The 22,689-nt window shown below is 39.6% G+C and overlaps 1 protein-coding gene across 2 annotated transcripts; it reads right to left on the reverse strand.

Annotated features, from left to right (window-relative positions):
• Positions 1 to 5,743: 5,743 nt before the first annotated feature.
• On the reverse strand, positions 5,744 to 22,447 carry bard1 (BRCA1 associated RING domain 1). Of its 2 annotated transcripts, none has more exons than XM_028393776.1 (11): positions 22,283 to 22,447; positions 21,846 to 21,902; positions 21,248 to 21,396; positions 19,647 to 20,704; positions 18,919 to 18,999; positions 17,357 to 17,529; positions 13,360 to 13,492; positions 13,101 to 13,233; positions 11,143 to 11,235; positions 7,342 to 7,439; positions 5,744 to 6,142 (listed from the first exon to the last, which is right to left on the reverse strand). In XM_028393776.1, the coding sequence occupies exons 1-11, from the start codon at positions 22,372 to 22,374 to the stop codon at positions 5,807 to 5,809; spliced, it is 2,403 nt and encodes an 800-aa protein (XP_028249577.1). In that variant the 5' UTR covers positions 22,375 to 22,447; the 3' UTR covers positions 5,744 to 5,806. The 2 variants fall into 2 exon arrangements, with proteins under 2 accessions (XP_028249577.1, XP_028249575.1); XM_028393774.1 differs by having other exon boundaries at positions 13,342 to 13,492.
• Positions 22,448 to 22,689: the final 242 nt, after the last annotated feature.

Consider the following 22,689-nt stretch of genomic DNA (forward strand, 5'->3'; position numbering starts at 1 on the left):
TGTGCTTCACAACTTCACTCTTAAAGAGCTTGTTTACAAGATGCACATAACACATAAATGTTTGTGTCTTTTTATCGCTATGACAGGAGCTCACCGCTAACACTTACATGATGCTACTGTGTCATATGTTTTAGAGTAATTGATCCTTTGATCAGCATTCCATCTCCATATAGTAGCACTGGCTGGGTAAGTTGGTGCTGAAGTATCACCTGTAGCTGAAGGGCAGGAAAGGTGGTAACCAGAAACCAGATTTTTTTTTTTTTTTTTTTAAATATTGCATCAAAAGTACAGCTTTGGTCACTGCTGTACACATAAATTGGTTTCATTGTTTTCCTCTGTAGAGTTCCATATCCACCAGATATTCCAGCTAACTAACTGCTTGAACTTGTTATCAAAAGCAATTAGTGAGCCAAGAGCAGGCTGCTTTAATTTTCTTTAATCAAGGAGTATTCTGTGATAAATCATCCAGCTGGATGCTTGGCGCTGCTGCAGCCTGCATGCTGGGCGTATTCACCAAGAACCAGCAGACAAAAGGGAATCTGCAGAAGTCTAAATGCTTTAAAGTGGCATTCACATGCACATTGTCCATGTAAACACACGCAAGCACATCATTCATCCACAGCACAGTATGTTGTTCTGCACCCAGTGAGGCACTTACATCCATAAGGCTATACTGATTCCAATGGGCTGAACGCACAGACAAACTAATGTACTGCTTTAACATTTTCCCCAAGCCACAGTGGCCCTCACGTAGTCTAAAAGAAAATAAAAGCACCCAAGCAGAGCCCAAAACACAATGTTTTTAAGATGATAAATTCTAGTCATTAATTCAAAGGTGAATTTCCGTAAGCTTGTGTCATTCATCACGAGAATTTTTTTTTTTCCATTTCCAGAAAATCCGTTCCTGTTAACCTTTTAGACCCTATTCCTGGGCCGTGATGGATGGGCTACTTAATAGCAGCTTCCAGCATTCGGTAATGAGGCAGAAATGAACATAGGATAAAGACCAATGACTAAAGATGTATGCTACCCTAAAAGGCACTCATTTTGGGGGCAATCTTAAAGTCTGCTGCTTTGCCCAACATTGAAAATGAAGGGATAATGGCACTGAAAGAATATTGGTGACGTTCAGTTTCAGGTGCAACAATGGAGGCTTGGGTCATTTTCATCATTAAGCTGCAATGATTTAGTATCTTTCAATGCAAAAAAGACAGACCTCATCTATCTGGCATGAGGTCCGCAGGCTCATAAAACAAAACTGACATCAATGGTTTATCAGTCACAGCCTCAGTGCTCCAGACATTTTAGAGTTATTAAAGAAGCTTCATTCATCTTAATTACTCTAAATGCCACATAATTATTCACCCCCATGTATCCCTCTCCCCAAAAAATAAATAAATTGGAATTAGTTTATATGGTAGCAACAGCGCAAAGACTGTGAGGAGAGAGTGTGCCAGTTGACAGGGCTGGAAGGCATTGCTGCCACCACAGATGCCTTACTGCTACTGCTACACACAAAGCACGGCCTTCACGGCAGCACACAGTAAGAAGAGGAAGGCTGCTTTAAGTGCTACTTTATTTCGCATCTGCAGTGGTGTGTATTATCTAAAACTTGTTTTATCCGATGACATTCCAGCCAGCAGGGTGAATAGAGTGCAAGGACGAGTACATTTCAGTCGCAGCGAAAATCGCAGAAAACACGGCTCTAAAAATATGCCGTGTCATTTGATAAAGGTAAAAAGAGAAGCGACAGGATTTTCAAGCAGAAGGAGTATCCAGGCAACTCGATCCTTATGGCAATGTGACATTGCAAGTGGTTACTCTAAAACAGTTTGCTTCAATAATTGTAAAGTGTGTCATTTAGGAAAATGTAAAGTGGGCGAGCCACATCAACTTATTTTCTTGATTTTGCAAGCTGCTTTCATCACCCGAGTGCGAATGCAAGAGAGCGAGGCGGTTGTCAACAGCAAGTTTAACAGTGAAGATCAACTGTCCTTCCACATGCGAGAGGTGAGCTGTGATCCAGCCTGCTATAAGAAAAACACCAGAGATATGGAATCAAAACATAAATTATGTATTCCAAACTTGGTAGAACAGTTAAAAGGAAGGAAACCATGGGAAGGATTAGATTTCACTGCAGATGCAGGCTTGCTGCAGGACGGAATGTGCATTTACATAAGGTATACAGGCACAAAAACAGGCTGCCTTTTAAGAAACACGCAGCTCACATCCACTGTGCTCATCTCAGACGTCTCTGCCTGGGCAAACCAGAAGAAAATCGGCATTCTCTTCACAGTTTTGAGGACAGATCAGCTGCACAGTCTCTTTGTTCTTATTTTTTGCCAAGAAACTTGAGTCTACATGTCTGTCTGTGAATGTCTATTCATACGACCACCATCTGTCCTCCCATCATCCAAACCACAGGTTTGAACATGGGCATTTTGTAAACGTATACCATTTGCTTTTTTTCCCACGAGACACCGATTTACTGTAGCTGGAAACTATGAAAGATTGTTTTTCCCCCTTATTTTCTTTCTTTTCTTTTTTTTTTCAGCAACAAAACTGTTACATAAAGTGTGCCTGAAAACCAACACAGAGTATTACCTGTTAAAGGAAGAGAGATACACTGTTATTATACAATCAATCAATTGTATTATTTTTTTTGAGGGGGGCACCAAGGGTCTGTTTACAAAGGGACTCACTAATGTGTTCTATTATTTCTACGACAAATTTGTTTAAACCCATGAGCATCTTTGATTGTATATGAATTCATGCTCGCACATGTTCATCCTCTAAATTGTACACAACAAAGGGTCCAAATATAACAGCCCTTGGTGCTCCGCGTGTTGTTCATATGTAAATATCTTCAAACATATAATGTGTATTCTGAAATCTGAGGTGGAGTAAAAAATGACATAAGAAATATTGAAACGTGCATTATTATTATCACCCAGACAAAAAAATATTTTGTTAAATAGACCTGAAAACAAGTGTTATTCGGCCAACGTGAGTGTGGATTTATTTTTTTTACATTGATAGCGACAATTCTGGACACTTAAAGCAGGGTTCTTGCAGGTTTTAGTAAGTTAACTTTAAAACCTTTTTAAGACCTTTCAAGGTCTGAATGAATGAACAGTACAACTGTTGTATGACAGATGCTTTGTAATCGAGTTAAGAATCCAAAGCACCTCCGATTTTGATGTCTCATTGGAATCAAATGTAGCTCGAAGGTTGTTAGTCGAAGTGGTGGTGACACTGCTGGAGTGCGGAGCAAAGTTGAGGGCGGCAGGGGTGATATACAAAACTGGGTAATAGCTTGAGCCCACTGAAGGCTTTTTACAGCAAGCGGGTGTTTGTCCACCTTGGAGTGAGACTCAACTGCTTTCACACCCAAGGTCCCTAACTGGATGTTTTACAACAAGCTTGCTGGTTGCAAGGAAGCACTTGCAACAAGTGGCGAGAATCGCTGTTATTAAGCCAAGCCTCGCTGAAAACACACTTCCCCGTGTTTTCCATGCATCTCAAACATGGCGGCAAACTGACCAGCAGTTATCGCGGGATTTGTAGTGCCACGTTCCAACAACAGTAGCGATCCAAGCCCCTCAGTAAGAGAGACAGCTTCTGATTGCAGCATTTTACTCACTTTATTTTAAAAAAATAAAAACAATTTAAATTGAGACTTGACCAGATTAAATTTAAGATCTTTGGGTGAAAATCTGGTCGTTTTAAGACTTTTTAAGGCCTTTAATTTAAAAATTTACATTTTAGACGTTTTTAGACTTTTTAAGACCCTGCAAGAACCCTGTTAAAGGTCTAAATAAACCCTTTTTTTACTATGTTGCTATCAGTCTCACATGCAGATGACCTGCAGGTCATGTTGTTCCTCCGTTTGCTGCACAAACTTCATTTTTTGTATAATAGGGTCTTTTAAAAATGACATGAAACAAACATCATTAACAACTCAAAAATGTGCAGTTATTTTAAAGCACTGGCTTTTTCAACCCAAAGGCTGTTGGTCTCCTTTAAATTCCACCACAAACACAGACACAAGTAAACACTAGGTAGCATGCCAATCAATGAAGCATTAAGTGTAAACAAAATGACAATATTTCCCTGCCTCTTAGTTGTGTGAATGTAAGGAATAAGATACTAGTGCTTAAAGGTTTTGCAATGCTCCCCGAGTTCAAGGGCATTACTCACAGGTTCATTCCTCCATTCCATTTCATTACAAGTCAGTCTGGGCTTCTATCTTGTCCGCACTGCTAATTGCCTTCTCCCACCTCCCACTGTGGACAAGAAAGGGGAAGCAATTTTATGCAGCACATAGCAATCAATAGCAATTAGGTGCATCCCGGACTAATCCTGTTGAAAATGGCATCTTGGGAGATGGCCAGTAGTGGACCTCTTTAAAGCACACATACCTGCAAAGTTTAGCTTTGTGTTCACAGCCAAGTGCCAGCACTCCGATGGAACAATTAATTGCTTTGTTTTTTTATTCTTCACTTAATATCGAGCTTCCATCGATCTTTTTTTCAGTGAACCGCAGCCTGCTTTTGTATCAAACAGACATTTTCAATTAGATAATTATCCGTTTCTTTGTAAACTCATGCATTTTATGGAATATAATTTCCTTCTGAAACCACTCATTTAGATATTGCAGCAGATAAAATGACTTCAATGTGACACACATGACACAAATAAAACTACAAATAAACTTTGAAATTTCCTCAACAGAAGAAGAAAGTGCTGAAAATGAGTTCATGATGGACGGACAGAACGTTGCTGTAGTGATGTGGATGCTGTGCTGAAACGTACTGAAGAGGGAGCAAATTACGAATTAGGTAACTGAATCTAATTTCGGTCAATCTAATTTCTAACAATCACCAACGGTCACGTTTCCCTTTGCGTGCGCATTGGTTGAGAAGTCTGAAGCACAACTGCTGCTCCTTAACTTTAAAAAGTCAAGCCAGTTCAGGTGGTTTGGGAGATCTCTTTAGGATTATGCCTGAATGCCTCCCTGTGGTAAAACTCAAAGAAGATCCTGGTGTACACTGAGAACATGGTGGAGGGATTAAATACCATATAGAATCTGGGCTGGAGATGCTTTGGGATTCCGTGGGAAGAGCCGAAGGACATCAAGGAGGCAAGAAGCATCTGAACTACCCAATTTAACCCACAGCCACTGCAACCCCTGCTTAGAGCAGTGTCAGAGAATAACTCTATGGTCGTCTTTAACCTGCAGTGAAGGGAAAATCTCAATATAACTCAGGAACATAAAGCTGTATGTAGACTGGCCTTGTTACCTTGTGTCATCTCGTCACCCTCTCCACACATACGGTGCAGAATTCAACCGCTCCTTTTGATATATTATGATGATTATGTTTGCATTATAAAGTGGCTTCTCAGATTTTATCATAAGGAAATTAATGACCAGAAAAGATTAAGCCTCTTCCAGTGATTTATTAGAAACATTTTTCTCTGAGATTACAGCACAAAATGCACACTCTGCTAGTCAAACTATTATATCTGAAGGCACCATATCAAAATTTAAAAAACTGTATATGCTTCCGGTTTCATTTATGACCCCCCGGACCAGCCAACCATTGCTTTATACTGCGTAATAGTTCAGAACAAAAACAGAACAAATGAGTAAAGTTACACTTTAATTATGTATTTAAGCATGAGTTACTACAATTAAACTCCATTATTATTATATATATGTAATTTGCGCTAGCTACCCGTAGACACATTATGACCGTGTTTATGTGTGATATTTAGTCATTAAAAAAAATATTCAGACTAACATTTAAAGGTCCGGCACAGGAAGGAGGCTGAAGGCTGCAATGCAGTCAATGAGCCAAGAGGAGGGAGCTGACCACACCTTTCCACGTCTTACCACTGCAGGCTTGTAGGCGCCCTGGGGATCAAAGATGATATACTGCGTGCAGAGGGCCTGGTCGGTGCCTGGCATGGCATGGTAGGCTGCAGCACTCAGGGTTTGAGTCACATCGCTGTCTGGCTTGGGCTGGCGACTGAGGAGCTGACCTCCTCCCTCTTTGATCAGCTTTGTGAGCTCATCCTTGGTAGGTGCCTTGAAGGAGCCATAAAGGAAGAAGAAACAGCCATCGAAGAGTGGTGGAAGCTACAAAGAAAAAAAAAATACACTCAATTAGGGAGATGGCTGATGATTTCTTCTTCTCTTTATGAGTATAGGACATCTATTTTTTTAAGATTAAAAATACCTTTATTAGTCCCACAATGGGGAAATTGCATTATTCATTAAAACATGTTAGCACCAGGCTGAAACCTAAGCACATGTGATCTCAGTAGCATGTCTCATCTGTTTATGACGAAGCTAAACGCTCTGTAACTAAATCTAGGCAGGTGTGTGTGTGGGTGGGTGCTTTGTATTTGCCTCTTTACTGTAGAGGCAGAAGACATTTTTATAAGCATCATTCTCCAGACAAACTCTGAACCACTTAGCATTACTGTTTAAAGCAGCAGTGAATGAGGCCGCTGGAGACTGTTCTATTCACAGCATCAATGAACTCAACTGTTGTGGGGTTGTAAATTAGCTCTCTCAAGAGTTTCTCATGAGAGGATCCTTTGACTAAACTTTAGCTCAATTTCACTTCTGGTGTCTGTAACTTTTGATTACAACTGAAGCTCAAACTTAAAACATGTTTATTATCATGACTGTCTTCAGGGCCATGTAAAAATGGCAACCATAAGAGGTGTTGATTGTTGATATTTTGTTGTTTCACTGCACCAAATCACACTCATCAACACAAAATGGCGTCTAAATGTCAGACTATAATCAAATTTGCACAAATGAATCTAAACTAGACAGATTTAACATCAAGTGCAGCCCTAGGAGCATATCAGTTCTGCCAACTAGAAACACAGTGTCCTCTTTCTGTCTGAAACAGACTGTCAGGTTTAAGGGCAACTGGAAAGTGAAGAGCAATTTTCAAGGACTACCACAATTTCCTGTTTAGACTTGAGGTCAGGATGATGAACCCAGTAAGACGCATGTGTGTGTTATTGGCTTTGTCTGAAGCAGCTGTCTCTCAGATCCTTTCTGCTTGTCCCTATCAACAGTGGTTGGCAGCAAATTCAAAAATAGACAATGGGCTTAACAAAGATTTTCAGATTAAGACTGATTTGGATTTAGATTTAAAATGTTTCTATTGATTTGTATCAAGAAAGATCGTATAACCATATGATTAAAATACAAACAAACACCATATGCCACAACACAAAAAATAAACTTTTCCAAAGAAAGAGGGTGTAGACAACCTTAACTTATCAAATTCAGATCTCTGTGTGACTCTCACTTACCAGACTGCATCTGTTCATGCGACTGCGCTGTGGGCCTTCTGCGGCTTCATGCTCAGCTTCAGGCATCCACTTCCCTGCCTGCAGACATGCCTTCACCCCTGGCATCAAAGAGAAAGAACAAAGAAAATTAAAGCTACAGCTAATTATGTTGACTTGAAACAGTTGTGACAAGGCAACAGCGAATGGGGGATGACAAAGCTCATGTCTGTTTTATCACAAGCTAGAAGATTTCAAGTATTGGCAAAGCTGCAGTTGTTGACAGAGAACGATGCCCACAGCGTGATGGAGTTAATGATGCAACCCTCGTTTTAAGTATTAAGCAGAATTCAAGCATCACATCTTTTCCTCTGTCTCTTGAGTTGATCAAAAGTTGATATTGTTCTAAACCCTTAAGAAAATAATCTTAAAAAGAAAAAAACAACAAAAAAATGTTTTTAAATAAAAGCAGATAAGGAAAAATCTGCACATTTTAATGACCCCTCACTGTCACAGAGAAAAAAATACTTCTGAGCATGGCACAGATCACAGTGCTGCTGTTTCCAGTAAGTGCTCTATTATCACATGTCAAGCTGGGGGGGAGGGGCAGTTTTAAAAAGTGGAACATCAAAAAATCATGAAAACTAGATTGGTTAAAAAAGTGTTTACAAACCTCTCACATAAGCAGGAAGGTGAACCCTGTACCTTTAGTTAACTAAATGCAACTGTGATATTATGAATAGCAAACGCAATTTGTCCTCATAGTGAAGAAAGAAATATTGTATTGTCCTTTGAAACTAAAGAAAAATTCTAAAGGTTTAATTAAGGAATTAAATAGTTCTAAGGAACAAAAGCTTACTGTTGATTAATAGTTGTCATGGTCACCTGATTATTGGCTGTCAGATTTTCCGTGTGTGGGCTAACATACTGTCATACTGCTGGACATTAATAAAACAGAGACATGCACAGAGCACAAAGAGCAGGGACAAGCAGCTTAGCAGCTCTTTAGCATTCAGACCTAAGCTGGTAAGCCACACCATTCACTTCACAAAAATTCTCTCTGTGAAATCCATCTGCATCGCTCCCCTTTACAGCCAGTTCCACTTGGTGCAAACCCTCTTGTACAAATTGTAACCATTTATCCAAAAATTGGGCGCTATAATTCATATGCAATGACTTATGATTTTATGTTTTGCTTGCCTCTAAATATTTGTAGAATTGCTAAGAACAATTTTATAGCAAAACTGATGATGTAATTCACTAAGGAACTTCCTCCACTACACGTCTGCCTAGGTCACATACTTTTGTTCTGACTGGTTGTATGCCCATCCAGTTATATCCAGAGACACAGTCCTCTACGTTTGGGGTACTGCTGCTTGAAATCCAACTTAATTGACAGAGACCATCCTAATTCTTTGCATAGAATCAAAAAGGAAATAGGATAACTTGATAGGCTAATGGAGACTGTAAAGGTTTAGGAAATGTTTTAGGATTGTTACTGACTTATTTTTGCTGTAAATTATTGCCTTTGTTCTGCAATCAGTGAAAACCTTAAACAGTTGTGTTATGAACTCTTCAAAGCCTGGAAACTGAAAACAGAGCTAGCAGCTAACACAAAGGCTATTTACTGAATAAATATACTCCAAGAGGGACAAACGGTCAGTGACACTGAAGACAGGATAAGATAGGGTCACACTGACTCAGGTTTGAAAGTCTGAGACAGTCAATACCTAACAAATAGAGGTTTTCCCTGAGTGTGGTTGACCTTGTCATAGTCAAAACATCTCAAATATCCACCTCTGTCAAACTATATAAACAAATAAATAAAATACACATATTGATGGGTACACAGCAGTAGCAAACCACCAGCAGATAGCTCGGAGAATTCAATCTCTGACAGGGTCAGGGGTTCCACTGTGCCAGGGCCATGGTAAACATGTCACTGGATACCACAAAGAAGTAGCTGTGTATTCAAAGGAAGCACATGAGCCCATACATGCCCTTGGGCAAGCAGCATTAGCAGTCACAAGAAGTGCAGGGAAATTACAAAATAGAGGGTAAAAAGACAAAAAGACAAAGGTATGAAATGACGAATGGAACAGATCTGACACAGCAGAAACTGTCTTCTGTGTGCAAGGTGATAAAAGTGCCTTTTAACACCTCTACTGCAGACTCTAAACCAAAAAATATGTGTAAAAACTGTGATTTGTTTAGCATCTCAGGCTGCTGAATACATTACATGTAGGTTTCTATACAGGTGTGATGATAACAAACTTGCAACCTTGCTAATAATCACAAAGAACAGTCACTGTGGCTGGCTATATAGTAATTTTTCCATATTTGTTCATGCAGAGTTCAAAATGAGACGTTAATTAGAGAGATAATTGGTTTGTTTCCCCCACCCTGCAATCTTCATGCCAAGTTAGGCTAAACACCTGCTGACTGGAGTTTTAACATTCAGATAAATACGCATCTTCTCATCTCATTCCAGGAAAAGAACCAAATAAGTATGTCATACAAATCTTCAGCATGATGGGGAAATTATTTTATCAGACTACTCTTGAATGAAAGCATGATTAAAGCTTAAGAGGTCTTTGAATTAAGGTCAGAATGAAACTCTTGAGCTTCTTTTCCACCTAAAAAGCAAAGCACTGATAAAGAGGTAAGCCAGGGCTTGGCTTTGTTGACAGCGATGAGATACAAAGGCAGGTGACAGTGAGAAGCTGCTTGTGTGTGCTCACACACACATTCACGCAAGGACAGAAAGATAGGATGCCAGTGATTGTCATGAACGAGACAAGCTGTGTCAAGTGCTCAGCCTGCGTGGAAGAACGAGAAGGGGAGGGGCTGAATATGGTCCAAACACACAAAACTGTACAGTGACACAACCACACAAATCCAAAGCTGAATTGGCAGACAAGCATGCATGGGGATGCAGCTCACACACACACACACACACACACACACACACAGAGTGAAGTGATGCTACTGACGAATTCACCAGTCAAGGGCACACCAAAGTGCCAGAAAACTCTTTGACAGCAAGCCTCTTTTTACTTCCCCAGAAGTCGACTTCTTCTGAATATCTGCTTGTTGACTGGGTTCAAGGATGCCAGGAAGACTGGCTGAGAATAGCAAAATTTTGTAAAGTATTCATCTTGCCAAAAAAACAAGAAGGAAAGTGAGTTAGCCCTGTTTTCATTGCTACTGATATTGAAGCCCTGTGGTGTATCGATTCCCAGATTCCAGTTACTCACCTATTCTGTTTGACAGTCGGGCATTTTTTTCAGGTGTGCACACAAAGCAGCAGAAATAAATTGATCTGAAAATTGCCGCTTGCAATGTTCTTTGAATGTTTCCTGGGATGTTGCCTGTTCTGCATTAAGTAAGTATTTGAATGCTTAAGTTTCCATTCTGAAGTCTGACTTCACCTCAAAGGGTGCAGACAAGAGGATGTATGAAGGTCATGCATGTCTGAGGAGGAGGGATTAACACCAAAGACTTTGCAGGACTTAGGCAATAAATACACACTTTCAAGATATTTATCAATCAATGTGGTCTTAAATATTGTGTTTTTCTCTTAACACTGAATAAAGAACTGTCATGTATGAAATGTACTGAAGTGTGATAAATTGCCATTCATTGTGACAGTGAATTCTCATCTCTCTCTTCAGAAGCCCTGCATTTAGTAAGATATTTTGAATATCGCCTAGGTTGCTGTCACTGGAGTACATACCTTGGAGTTACCTTGGTTCCAACAGCAGCATTTAACATTTAAAAATAGGATCAACAGAGAGCTGTTCCAACAGACAGCTCCTTACTTACAGCTGTATCTGACAATCCAGCAGCCAGCAAGAAGACCCAGGAGGGTGGAGTAGGTGGTGGGCATTTGTCCCTCTGGCACTACGACATGGCTCACTGAAAGAAACAGGAAAACCAAATTGAAAAGGTATTACGTAAAAGGAGTCTTGCTAATACACAGATAGCTGCTGGCTGTCCTCCTACAGTGCTACACAGTTTTTTTTTCTATTTTAACTTGAAGTGTTTATGTATCGTCTAAGAACAAGAAAGCAAATACATTTTTTTTCATTACTGACCACTATCAACCTCAAGTACCTTCTCTGTTTTAAGAGAAAAATGCCTCTCTTTTTGAAATGCTGTTGGATAGCTGAAGTGTCTAACATGAGACAACATAACAGATGCTGCTAATAGAAACTATGAGCTATAGAAGACACTATCTGTACAAACATTGCTGTATTATTATTGAGGATATTATTATTATTATTAAAAGGAGTCTGAACCAACTGTTTGAATTCTAGAAGTACTGTTATGACATCAATATCAAGATATATACTGTATAACAAATATAATGAATGCCAAAAACATGAGTCAGCGAGATTCTACTTCTACAGTACAATATGCTTCATCAGAATCAAAGTCCTTTAGCTTTCTTATGCTGGATGAGGGGGTATTATGGATGACGATTCAAAAAAAAGAAAGAAAACAAAACAAAAAAATAGCAATCAAACATACACACCCACTTCACATTGTGATTAGACTGCTGTGTGGGACGAGAGCAGAGCCAAGGTATTAACTTTGTTTGTTACACGTCTGTTACTATTCACAAGTATAACCATGAGCACAATGCCTACAAGCAGTGACATATAAATAGTTATAATTATAATAAACGTGTATATGTTAGGAATTACATTAGACAAAGCTATTTATGTGGAGAATGTAGCTTCAATAACCACACATTATTGGACATATTTTGTGACAGAATAGTTAGATGCTAATTCATGAACACTTATGCAAATGCAATGTAACACTCATATTTATGGCTCTGATCACTGTTTTATCCCCCTTAATGCAGTGCACTTCTCTCACTGTTCATAATAATTTGCTAACAGTCTCCGAGTGGGTCAACAGGTGGGCTTAGTGCAAACCTGTCAAATAGCTTGTGGCAACACAACACGAGACCACGCGGCAGCTAATTTTACAAAGACAAGGACACATAATTATAGGTTAATTAAAATTTAAATACAAGCTTATTGCCTCTTCATTCAACAAGTGAGTGCAGTTGACAAGCACGAAATGAGCATACTGTAATTATATCTCCAGGGCAAAACCTTCTTTCTTTCAGCATTGACCATGGATTTGGGTGGATTTGTAGGCTTTTTGTTTAAAATGTACACACACACACACACACACAAAACACTCTCTAAAATGTTCAACCCTCCAGCCACGGGAGGACAGAGTTGTGAAAAAAAAGTGAGAAACACTTCTGTTTTTCATTAGCATGTATTCATCACTCTGACAGTACCTCCAAACATTTTATGAGAAATGATTTCAATTACTTTTTCTCTCTAGTGTTCTTCCAGCTATTACTATGCAACAGTGAAGGAGCTTTTGTATCACAGTGATGTACACAGCTGTAAAGCACTTGTTGAACTTTCAGAAGTGGTAATGCTTAAGCACCTACTGTTGTCTTTCACAATACAAATGGGGCTATGTTAGCTGGTAAAACTATAAAGCTTGGCTTTGAGAAAAGGACCACATAGGATAAAAACCTTTAAAGGTGGTGGGGGCAGTCTATAATATATGATACTTATAACAAGCATCAAGGCCAGGGCAGGAGACTACCTCACTATTCCCAAACCCATCAAGTAAATGAGCATAAAACTTATAAAACCATCTTTTGACTATCAGAGGTTTTGGGAGTGAACACAAGTACAAGCAAATAGGCACCAACAGAGAAGGTGAATGGGTCATACAAACATTACCTGAGCTAGTAAAGGTGTCAACCATCCTGCCTCCCAGCTGCAGTCCCAGCTGGGACAGTTGATGCTGCTCTGGCGGTGATAGCTTGGTGGGTAAAAACACCACATTCTGATCTCTTCTCACGCCGTCACTCACCTAAGACAGTGGAACATAACTGCACGATTTAAAAATATCCAGGTCTTTGATGCAACAACTTTAGTACTGTAGGGTTTGCAATTTTGATAGAAAAGAAAGGTTATTCACATTTTCATGTAGACGTACCACAGAGAGACTGGCTGAGGGGCTGTGAGCCGTATGAGCATTAGCATACTGGGTTCCTTTTGAGGCTTCCTGGAAAATCTCCAACATCTCCTCACTCACTGCATAATCTGCCGGGCGCTTTCCATACAGATTACTGTGAAGAGAAAAATAATATGAAGTGCTTCGGAGTCCCACAGTACTGTACATACATGCAGTTATACTGGACAGATATGACTGACCAACAGAATTAACTATTTCCTGAGTTCAACCTAAAAAACAATTACAATGGTGACAAATGCTTACAACTATCCAACTAAATACTTAAAATACGATATATAATACATTCAGAAAAACAAATGAAGGGAATATATATAATATATGCAGCAAAAGCTCTTACATTACGCTTACGAGTTTTCCTCTTTTGTTTTAGGTGTCTCATGTTTAAAATCACAGACAACACTGTAATACAAAGTAACATTGAGACCAATGACTATCCCCCCTTTCACAGAGACTCCATGAGGCAGGACCGTTATTGCGTCAAGCCACTTTCTATGAAGGGTACTGAAGCAGGACGTGGTTGTGCCTTTAAGCTGGTAGCAGAGCCAAATCGATGGAGACACTGATGCAACACCACACCTCTAACTATACAAGTCCACTATGTCATTTTAAAGTATTTTTCTTTTTTAACTATTTTTATTTCTCCACAAACTTGAGTGCTACATGAATGAAGATGATTTCCACCACTACTGGTCAGTGCTAAAGCTAAAAAAAATACCATAGAATACAACAGAAGCCGCTGTTAATGAAGCTAGATGTAATGAGTTTTAGTGGCTTTTTGTTCAGAGTGAGAGTGTCAGGATTTTAGAAAGTGTATGGACTAAACTGACCATTTGTTTGTAAGACATGAGGTTCATAAGGAAACTTAATTTTTAAATATCCGTTGAGAACAAAACAAGAAAGCAAAAACCTTTTCCTTACTTGTATGTTTATTTTGAGAAAGAAAACATGCCTTTTGCTGCATAATTCATCCTGCACTAGGTTACACAACACTTATTTTTGTAATGCCTTTCTGACTGACTGCCTTTGCTACAAAGCTTTCACACAGTAATAGGAACTATATGTCCATAGCAAAGACTTCTCAGAAAAGATAATCATTCTGTCTAATCAGTTCATCACAATCTGTGCCAAGCAGGACACTAACATTCAATATTTGCCCTTACAGAGCCCTGAGCAAAACAATCTAGCGATGTCACACCCTGCTTATTCTGTGAAACTGTGCACCCATCTGTGTTATTCACTTGTTGGAGCATAATTGTTTGGTATGAGGTTGAGCTGAAATTTGTGCTCTACTTTATTCATGGGTCAAAAACACTAGATTCACAGCATGCAAACAAAAATCCATAGTACAGGGCTGCAGAGCATTACTGGGAAGTGCATGCTATTCAGTGCAAAATCTATAAACGCATGTGATGAGAAGAGCACTTTACATTTAGAGATTTTGTTTATATGTCAAAGACAGCTTTAGAAGGTTGTGTGTGAGCAAAAGAGGTTTAAAGTAATCTATGAAGCACCATCATACACAGACTCAAAAGATGATAAAAGTGCCAACTGTCTCCTGGTTACAGTGGAAACACTGAGGAAAGAACTTTAGGTGTACATTTTGAAAGTTTGAGAAAACTGCAAGAAGCTAGACTGGGGTCACCTTGAGGAGAAGTGGGGAAGGATAAAGGAATGAAGAAAGGCACAGAAGGAAGAGAAGAGACGAAGAGGAGAACAGAGCCCAGCAGGTCGTCTCTGAAAGATTAGGCGTCAGCAAAGATAACACCTGGGGGACAATTAATAGGTCCACTGGTCCATAAAATATTTCATTTGGATTCATACCCCCAGCCCCCATACACACACAAATACAAACAAACATAAAATGTCCCTGACACCTACATAGAAACCGGTTTAAGCGCCAGCATGTGAGAAGAATGTCTTAAAAAAAACATATAGAAAGAGTTGTGTTGAAGGTGAAGTGACAAACGCGCTCCCACAGGCTTAAGTACACGAGTGGGAAGAAGGCGGTGGTGGTTCTAGTGGGTACCCACTGCAAGCACAACTGTTCTTTTTACCCACTGCCAGAAGATTTAAATTTTAATTCAGAGGTGGACATAAAGTACATCATGTCTTTCTTACCCACATACAATACATGGCTTTCCTAATATCTCTGTTAAGAGTACTGGAAGTCTGTAAGTGCAAATTCCCATTTCCGAGGCCAAACTGTCATTACAAACAGCAGTATCTGCTTGATGCAAGCAACACCCTTATTCAAACAATTTTTCAAATTGTGTGACTTATAAGTATAGTCCAGTCTATAAAAGCCAAAAATCATCAGAGCAATGCACTTTGTTTTGACAAGAGAATGAAACTGCAGCACAGGCAGTATACATTATGGAGTACATTTCAAAGATTGGAAGAAACAGCAAAATGACAACCATTCACTGGAAGCTGTCAGAGCCACATTATCTTGAAGGTGCCCTGTGAGGCTCTCTTGTAAACAAAGTTTATTTTACACTCCATCTAAAAACATTGTGTGAACTGTTGAGGTCTAACAAAAATGCAGAACCAATTTCCATTCTATTTGCAAAGCAGTTTTAAATATGCAGAGTCCCCATCTATGCTCACCTGCCGCCTGTCTTCTTCACTGCCTTTGTTGATGCATTATTGCATTTACTTGCATATTACAGGCAAGTTGTTGACTGCCTGGTTGATGTGACAAGATTTTCAGTCCTGACACCCACATGCTCATGAATGAATTAGGAGTAATGACTTATTAAATATTGCAAATGTGGTAAAAAAAAAAAAAAGAAAAAAGAATATAGTTCTTTTAGTGACTGAATGAAGTATGTACTTTATGGTAATGTTTAGTGTTAGCTGTAATAACTACTTATATTTGCTGACTGCCAGTGCTTATTTGTGGCATGACCATATAATCATGTTAGTCCAATGTAGTGGATTGACACAGGTAATGGTACATAACATCAGTATGTATCGAGTGCTCTTTTTTTTTTTCCTATGGTGATCATTAAGACTGCACCAATAGCTAATTCAAATTCATTGGTTGCATCATATCTCATTAAAAAAATGTTCACATGGCACTGACATGAACTAGTGATTACCGTACATGTGTGCCAAATGTCCTGCACTGGTAGATATTTATGCTTATTTACTATTGCAATACTGATCAGACGCTCAGCTCAAAAAGTCCACTCAATAAGCAATGAAAAAAACACACGCAAATACACACAAAAAGAAACAATGAATATCTGCAAAACTTGTACTTCCAGACCCCCGAGCGGTGTGCCAGTCATTCCATTAGGGATTGCATTGGCAGATACCTTGGTTTGCTGCTTGTATGTGTGCAATACTGCGTAGTAAGGGGAGAAGGTAGGACAAAGATTGCATTCATCTTACAGAGTCCTGATAGACAGTGCCAATCACCGCCTCTTTCCTGCCTTGCAGACAGCAAACTAACTAGCAAAAAGCGACGTAGATGAGAGTCAGAACACTGCACTGAGGAGCCAGCAAAGCAAAAAGGCAAATACACTAAAATGTAGCGGTCAAATGATGAGCAGTCAGTGACCAACATACTGACCTTAACTGACACTACTCTTACCCCAAGGCACTGACCAAAAACGCTGATACAGCACCAGCTGATTGAGCAACAACTAATAAGCATCAGCCTCTTACATCTGTCCACCTCTATACTACACTGACTCACTCTATGCCTTTAATTACAAAGCTGGTCCAGAGAGCCTAGACTCCTCTATGGTGTAATGAAATATAAGTTGAAAAAAATATGGAAAAGCAACTAAGGCTAATGAAAAAAAAAAAGAAAAGAAAAAAGTGATTGCCATTGTGATATCAGTGAAAACTTAAACCAACAATGACCACAGTCAGGCATATAAAAAATGGGTTACAACAGCAGCACCTCTCCTCTAAAACCAAGTATGAAAAAACATTTGATGTAACTTACAGTACACTCTGTGAAGCGCCAAGCTGCAGTAGCACTTTCACAATTGCGGAATGTCCATTTCTCACAGCGTCGTGGAGAGGGGAGTCGTTTTCATAGCCAGGTGTGTTCAACAGGGCTCCCTTTGAGATCAGCACCTCTACCACAGCCAAGTGACCCAGGTTACATGCTTCATGCTGAAACAAAGAGACACAGACAAATATGTTCTTTTCTTCATTGTAGTTTCTCTGTTGACATGTGTTAAAGACTATTTTCTACTTTTGATGGGCACTTCCTTCCACTGATATGATGCAAGTACATATCAATTAACACCATGTTGATGTCACACATTACAGCTTACTCAAAGTAACTCGTATAGAGTAATATTATCTGAAGAGAACACATAAGCATTTCCTGCCCTAGTTCTCAACTTTCTAAAATTAACATTGATGAGCCATACAGCTAGGATAAAAGAGTGCTTCATCTAGGAGTGCAATTAAGACACAGTGCAACTGCTCACCATTTAAATACAAGTGATGTTTCAACTAAAATGGGCAACTAAGGTTTTTTTTGCAAAAAACTGTTTTCTTCCACTTGAAAGCTGTTAATGGCAATGCAGTTATTTTCTTCCAATGACTGTCTTAAAAAATACGAATTAGCAAATAAAACTATATGCAATGTTATAAACTGGTGTAAACAGTAGTATTCCGTTGACAGATACGTATCTAACAAGCTTCCTGAGCTTCACAGTAGAGTCTGGTTTGTTTATTTTAAGCCTAACAGTCAGATAGGTAAAACAATACCATCATCAAGGTAATAAAAAAAGATTGAAATGTTGAATGAAAATGTTGCTGACAGGTCTGGAAAAGACAAACCCAGGAGGTCTGGATGTAGCATGTCAAGTCAGACTGCTCCCAGCCTTCACAGATATATACAAGCAGTCAAATATGAATATTTCAAGCCCTAAGCTTATTGGTAGCAATTTAAAAGATCAGCTACAAACTGTCAAAACTCAAATCGAATACTCAAGTTTGAGTGGAGCATCTTGACAGCTAGTAGCCACATGAAGTGCTGCAATAAAGAGTTAGGCAAACACTCATACACATTCTCAAAGGGGGAAAATACTCAGGCAGCATTGAAGGCTTTTCCAGCTTATCATGTGGAGTCAACTTAAGGCTAAAGCGTTAGAATAGCATGGGCCATCATACTCAAAACTATGGCAGCACTTGCAATAATGAACCTTTAATTTGCCAGCATTCTGTCACATTTAGATTATAGATGCTTAATACTAATATATAGAACACAATATTTGGTGTTACAATAAATAGATTTAAAAGTTGCAAGGATAGCACCAATAAGAAAGGTTTCAGTGCCAAAAACACTGAAAAAACAGTCTGGAAAAATTAAAATGGAATTAAAATGAAAATAGCTCATGTTATTGACAAAGAAGACCAAACACACTTTTCATCAAAAAACTAAAACCCGCACAGTTCAGAAAAAGAATTATACTTGGACATTTGCTACTGTTGGAAGAAATATTTTTCACTCTTGGTTTGTCTAACAAGGCTTTAAAATGTATCACTTACCAGAGGTGTCCATCCGGCATTATCCTTCAGGTTGGGATCGGCCCCCTGGTCCAGCAGTTCCCTGACAGCCTCTAGGTCTCCCTGAGAAAGGACAGAGACACAACAACAAACCTGCAGGTCAGGACTGCAGACCTGTAACTGCAAAACGTCAAACACAGCAGTTGATTCCAGTGAACCAAAGCCCTACTGTTTATCAATCAGGCTCTACTGTGGGCCATTGATTACCTTGTCTTGGATCCAGAGGGGGATTATGGCTATGTTTACAAGGATTAGTGTAAGACGGTATATTCTCAACAGGCCAGGAACATCTGAAAACTGGTATTTTCAACTCCACTGGAGAACAAGCTATGAAATTTAATTTGTGCAATTTAAAATAAAGACTAGAGGCAAATATGAAGCATGAAAGTTTGCACCTTGCAATCATCATTCATTTTCATCTTTTTTTTTTTAAACTGCTGATAAATCTTTCATTTATATTGGCCGGAACAGCAATTTTGTAACAACACTCTTTCACTCTATTCAATTCTAATTCAACTAGCTTTATCATTCAAAACAGGCAACTTATAGAATCTAATGCACAGATGTTCTGACTCTTGTTGAAAATCATGCATTTTTTATCTTAGTTTTTAAATGCTGTCAGTGAGTCAGTGCATACACATTTGCATTTCTACAATGTAATAGAAAATGGAGCAAAGTAAATACGATGAATTATTCAGAAACTTCTCGACCTTTATTGCAGCTAGATGCAGAGGGGTCTCTCCCTTGTGGTTTTTCTTCACAAATGCAGGACTTCCTGGGCTTGGCCGTCCTGCAGATGTTCTAGGAGTACTGGGAGATTTTCCACAGCTTTCTGGTGATGCAATGGCTCGACCAGAAGGGCTGTCTGCACATTGTTTTCTACAGGTTTTGGAGCTCTTATCACACCTGGGGCTTGACAAAGATGGGGGGTTTAGGGCAGCTGGAGACATCTGTCCCAATGATTTTCTCCTGTGGTTTAGAGAAGCTCTTGGTCTTTTTGGTGTGTTTTCCAGAGTGCAGTCTTTTTCCTCCATTCTGGGTCTTTTTGAGGAATGCTCTAGGGAGGACATGTGTTGTTTTTCAGGAATGTCATTTGAAGACAGTTTGTCTTGCTGAACGATTTGACCGGCCTGCGTTTGGTAAGTCTGTACAGAGATGGTGCCTCCTGAGAGACTCTCTCCTGTGCTCCTGGCAGGACTGACTTCATTAGTACTCTCCTGTGGCATTGCAGACTTAGGGTCGTCAGAGGTGACAGCTGGGCTTAGGAAAGAAACCCTTTTACTGGACCTTTTTGGCCCGACAACACAGGGTTGCTCCTTTTCCGGTAAGGCACGAGCATCCTCTGTGATTCCCCATTGCTCGTTTATGTCCTCTAGCCTCTTCTTCTTAATATTCACCTTGGTCTGTTTACGTGTGGTCCTTGTGGATCCTTGCACCAACACGCTCCCCTTCTTGGTAGCGGTTTTCTTATTTGACTTCGTCTTGTTTTTATTTTCATTGTTGCATCTTTCAGGTGAAGAAGAGCCAGAGTCTTGGGAGGACGAAGTGAAATTGAAAACTGACAGTTCCTGGTGTTGAACAGCATGTGGGCCTGGCTGTTTTGCAGCCGTTTCAACAGACAACCTGCTGTCTGGTAGGTTAGCCTCTGAAGGTTTCTCCACCGCACAGCGTACCTTGCGGCTGCGAGGACTGAACCAGATCTTAAAGCTCCTCTTGTGTTTAATGACAGGACTCTGTGGCTGTGTTAGAATCTCAGCTTCAGACACGTCTGAAATCAAAAATTAAAACAAAGTAATTTTTCACAAAAGACTTCTCTTTGGAGGATGCTGTAATTTTTTATATTGTATTTGTAATAACCTTGCACTACCTATTCTGATAAAAACACCACCACATTTTATTGTGCAGTTAACTAACACTACTTTCTGCTCAATTTCTAAAAACTCTTATTTCTGTGCAGAAAGTCAGACAAAAACATACAGATTTGTTTACAATTTAAATTCAAGGATTAAAAAGTTACCCTTGTGTCCTCTGTCTTACTGGCAAGCTTAACAGTAATGTGGATAATTGCATCACATAATTACTGTTATTACCTGGATGCTGGATGGATTAAAAATACAATAAACCACAGGAACAAGCCACTAATACTGTTATTCAGAGATTAGATTAATGGAGAAAAACATTTCAGTCAACAACCGCTAGACTGGGGGTGTGGGGAAGAGCATGGTGAGAAAGATAATGAAACACATGGATCCGAAAAGATAACTTGTTAATTCATGCTTTCAAGCTGCCACATCATGTTGCTCCAGTCTACCTGCTTGTTTTTTGGGACTGAGCAGGGACTCCAAACCACTGAAGAGCTGTATTATGCTGCTGAGCTGCCTGTTGATTTGGATGTCCTTTACCCATGCAGGGCTGTGGCATACAACACAGCCATCGCCTGCTCGGGGCCCAGCACAGGACCTGAGCAATAAAGAAGTTACAGATTAGAAGAAGAAATACTACTACCATAGCTTCACCTCCAAAAAGCATTTAGTCATGCCAAGGAGGAATAAATTGACATTGTAGTTGTATACCTACAGGTACATTAATTGAGCAGCATTGCTACACTGAGTTAAGTCCCTCCTCTTATACATGAGGGGAGAAGCAACACTATTCCTTCTCACCTCTGACATTTTGATTTGTCGCCACAGGAAAAGCAGTCTGTAGGTTTGAAATACTATTTAAGTGTGGCACTGCACCCTGCAAGTAGGCCAGCATTCACACTTCCACAGTCCTGGCAGAATGTAAGTGGAGTGAAGCCCTCATTATCAGATTAACTACACCTGTGCTTGAAAGATAAAAATTTCCTCCATAATACAGGTCCACTGGTAATGAGCAGAGTACAGTGGGACAAACTGAGGTTACATTACCTGCACAGCATATGCTCGCACATTCCTAAACAGACGGGATCTTTCATTAAACTGGAGCTGGAGGAAAAAAAGACAAAACAGTTGAAAAATGGTCACTACAGCCATAGCAGGACTGAGCATGAGTGTTGATCATAACCGTGTTTTTAGTTCACAACAGCATTCAGGACATCAAACTATTTGGAACACAAACGGGTCTATATCGGAAGAACATACACAGTCTAACGTTTGTATATGACCTGCGCAGTAGGTTTAGCTCACACACCTACTACAGAATGATATAGCTAATTCCTGTATCAAGGAGCACGTTAGCATTTAGGACAGCATTATATAAGCTTGCCTTACAACTGTTTTTCTATCCTGTGGGTCATACGTGTCATAACCACTGCCAAACTAAACAAGCTAGTGTGAGCAAGCTAACTCTTACTACAGAAACTCACCATTTCGAACAAAGTAGTAGTCGACGGAAGTTTGCAACTGCCTCCGCAGTGTTCTTCCAATCCGTTGTCTGCAGAGGAGGATCATTTTCCATTATTGTCTGGTTGTTTTTTGGAGCTCGTTGTTGAAACTGCTTCTGAATCACAACAACTAAACCCGCTGAACCAGCTACTTCCTGGTTTCTTGCATCTCCCGCCAACGATTTACGGAAGTGACAACAGGTGGTTACCGTAACTATGCGTATCACGTACTTCGCCCCTCTCCCAACAGTTACGGTAGAAATTCAACAGAATTTATGTTAGAATTTCACATGGCTTTAGTTAAAGATAATATAATATACATATATGATGCCCTATGTGTTCTATCTTTGTACTTCAGATGCAGTATTGATCAGAACACTATAATAATA

Source organism: Parambassis ranga, chromosome 21, assembly GCF_900634625.1.
Source record: "Parambassis ranga chromosome 21, fParRan2.1, whole genome shotgun sequence".
NCBI lineage: Eukaryota > Metazoa > Chordata > Actinopteri > Ambassidae > Parambassis > Parambassis ranga.

Coding starts and splice junctions, on each gene's coding strand:
- bard1 (XM_028393774.1), bottom strand. CDS start 22,374: ATGGAAAATGATCCTCCTCTGCAGACAACGGATTGGAAGAACACTGCG. Junction 19,000..19,646: donor TGCATCTAGCTGCAATAAAG/GTCGAGAAGTTT, acceptor GTCCTTTCTCAG/GGAGACCTAGAGGCTGTCAG. Junction 6,143..7,341: donor GCATGAACAGATGCAGTCTG/GTAAGTGAGAGT, acceptor TTTTCTTTGTAG/CTTCCACCACTCTTCGATGG.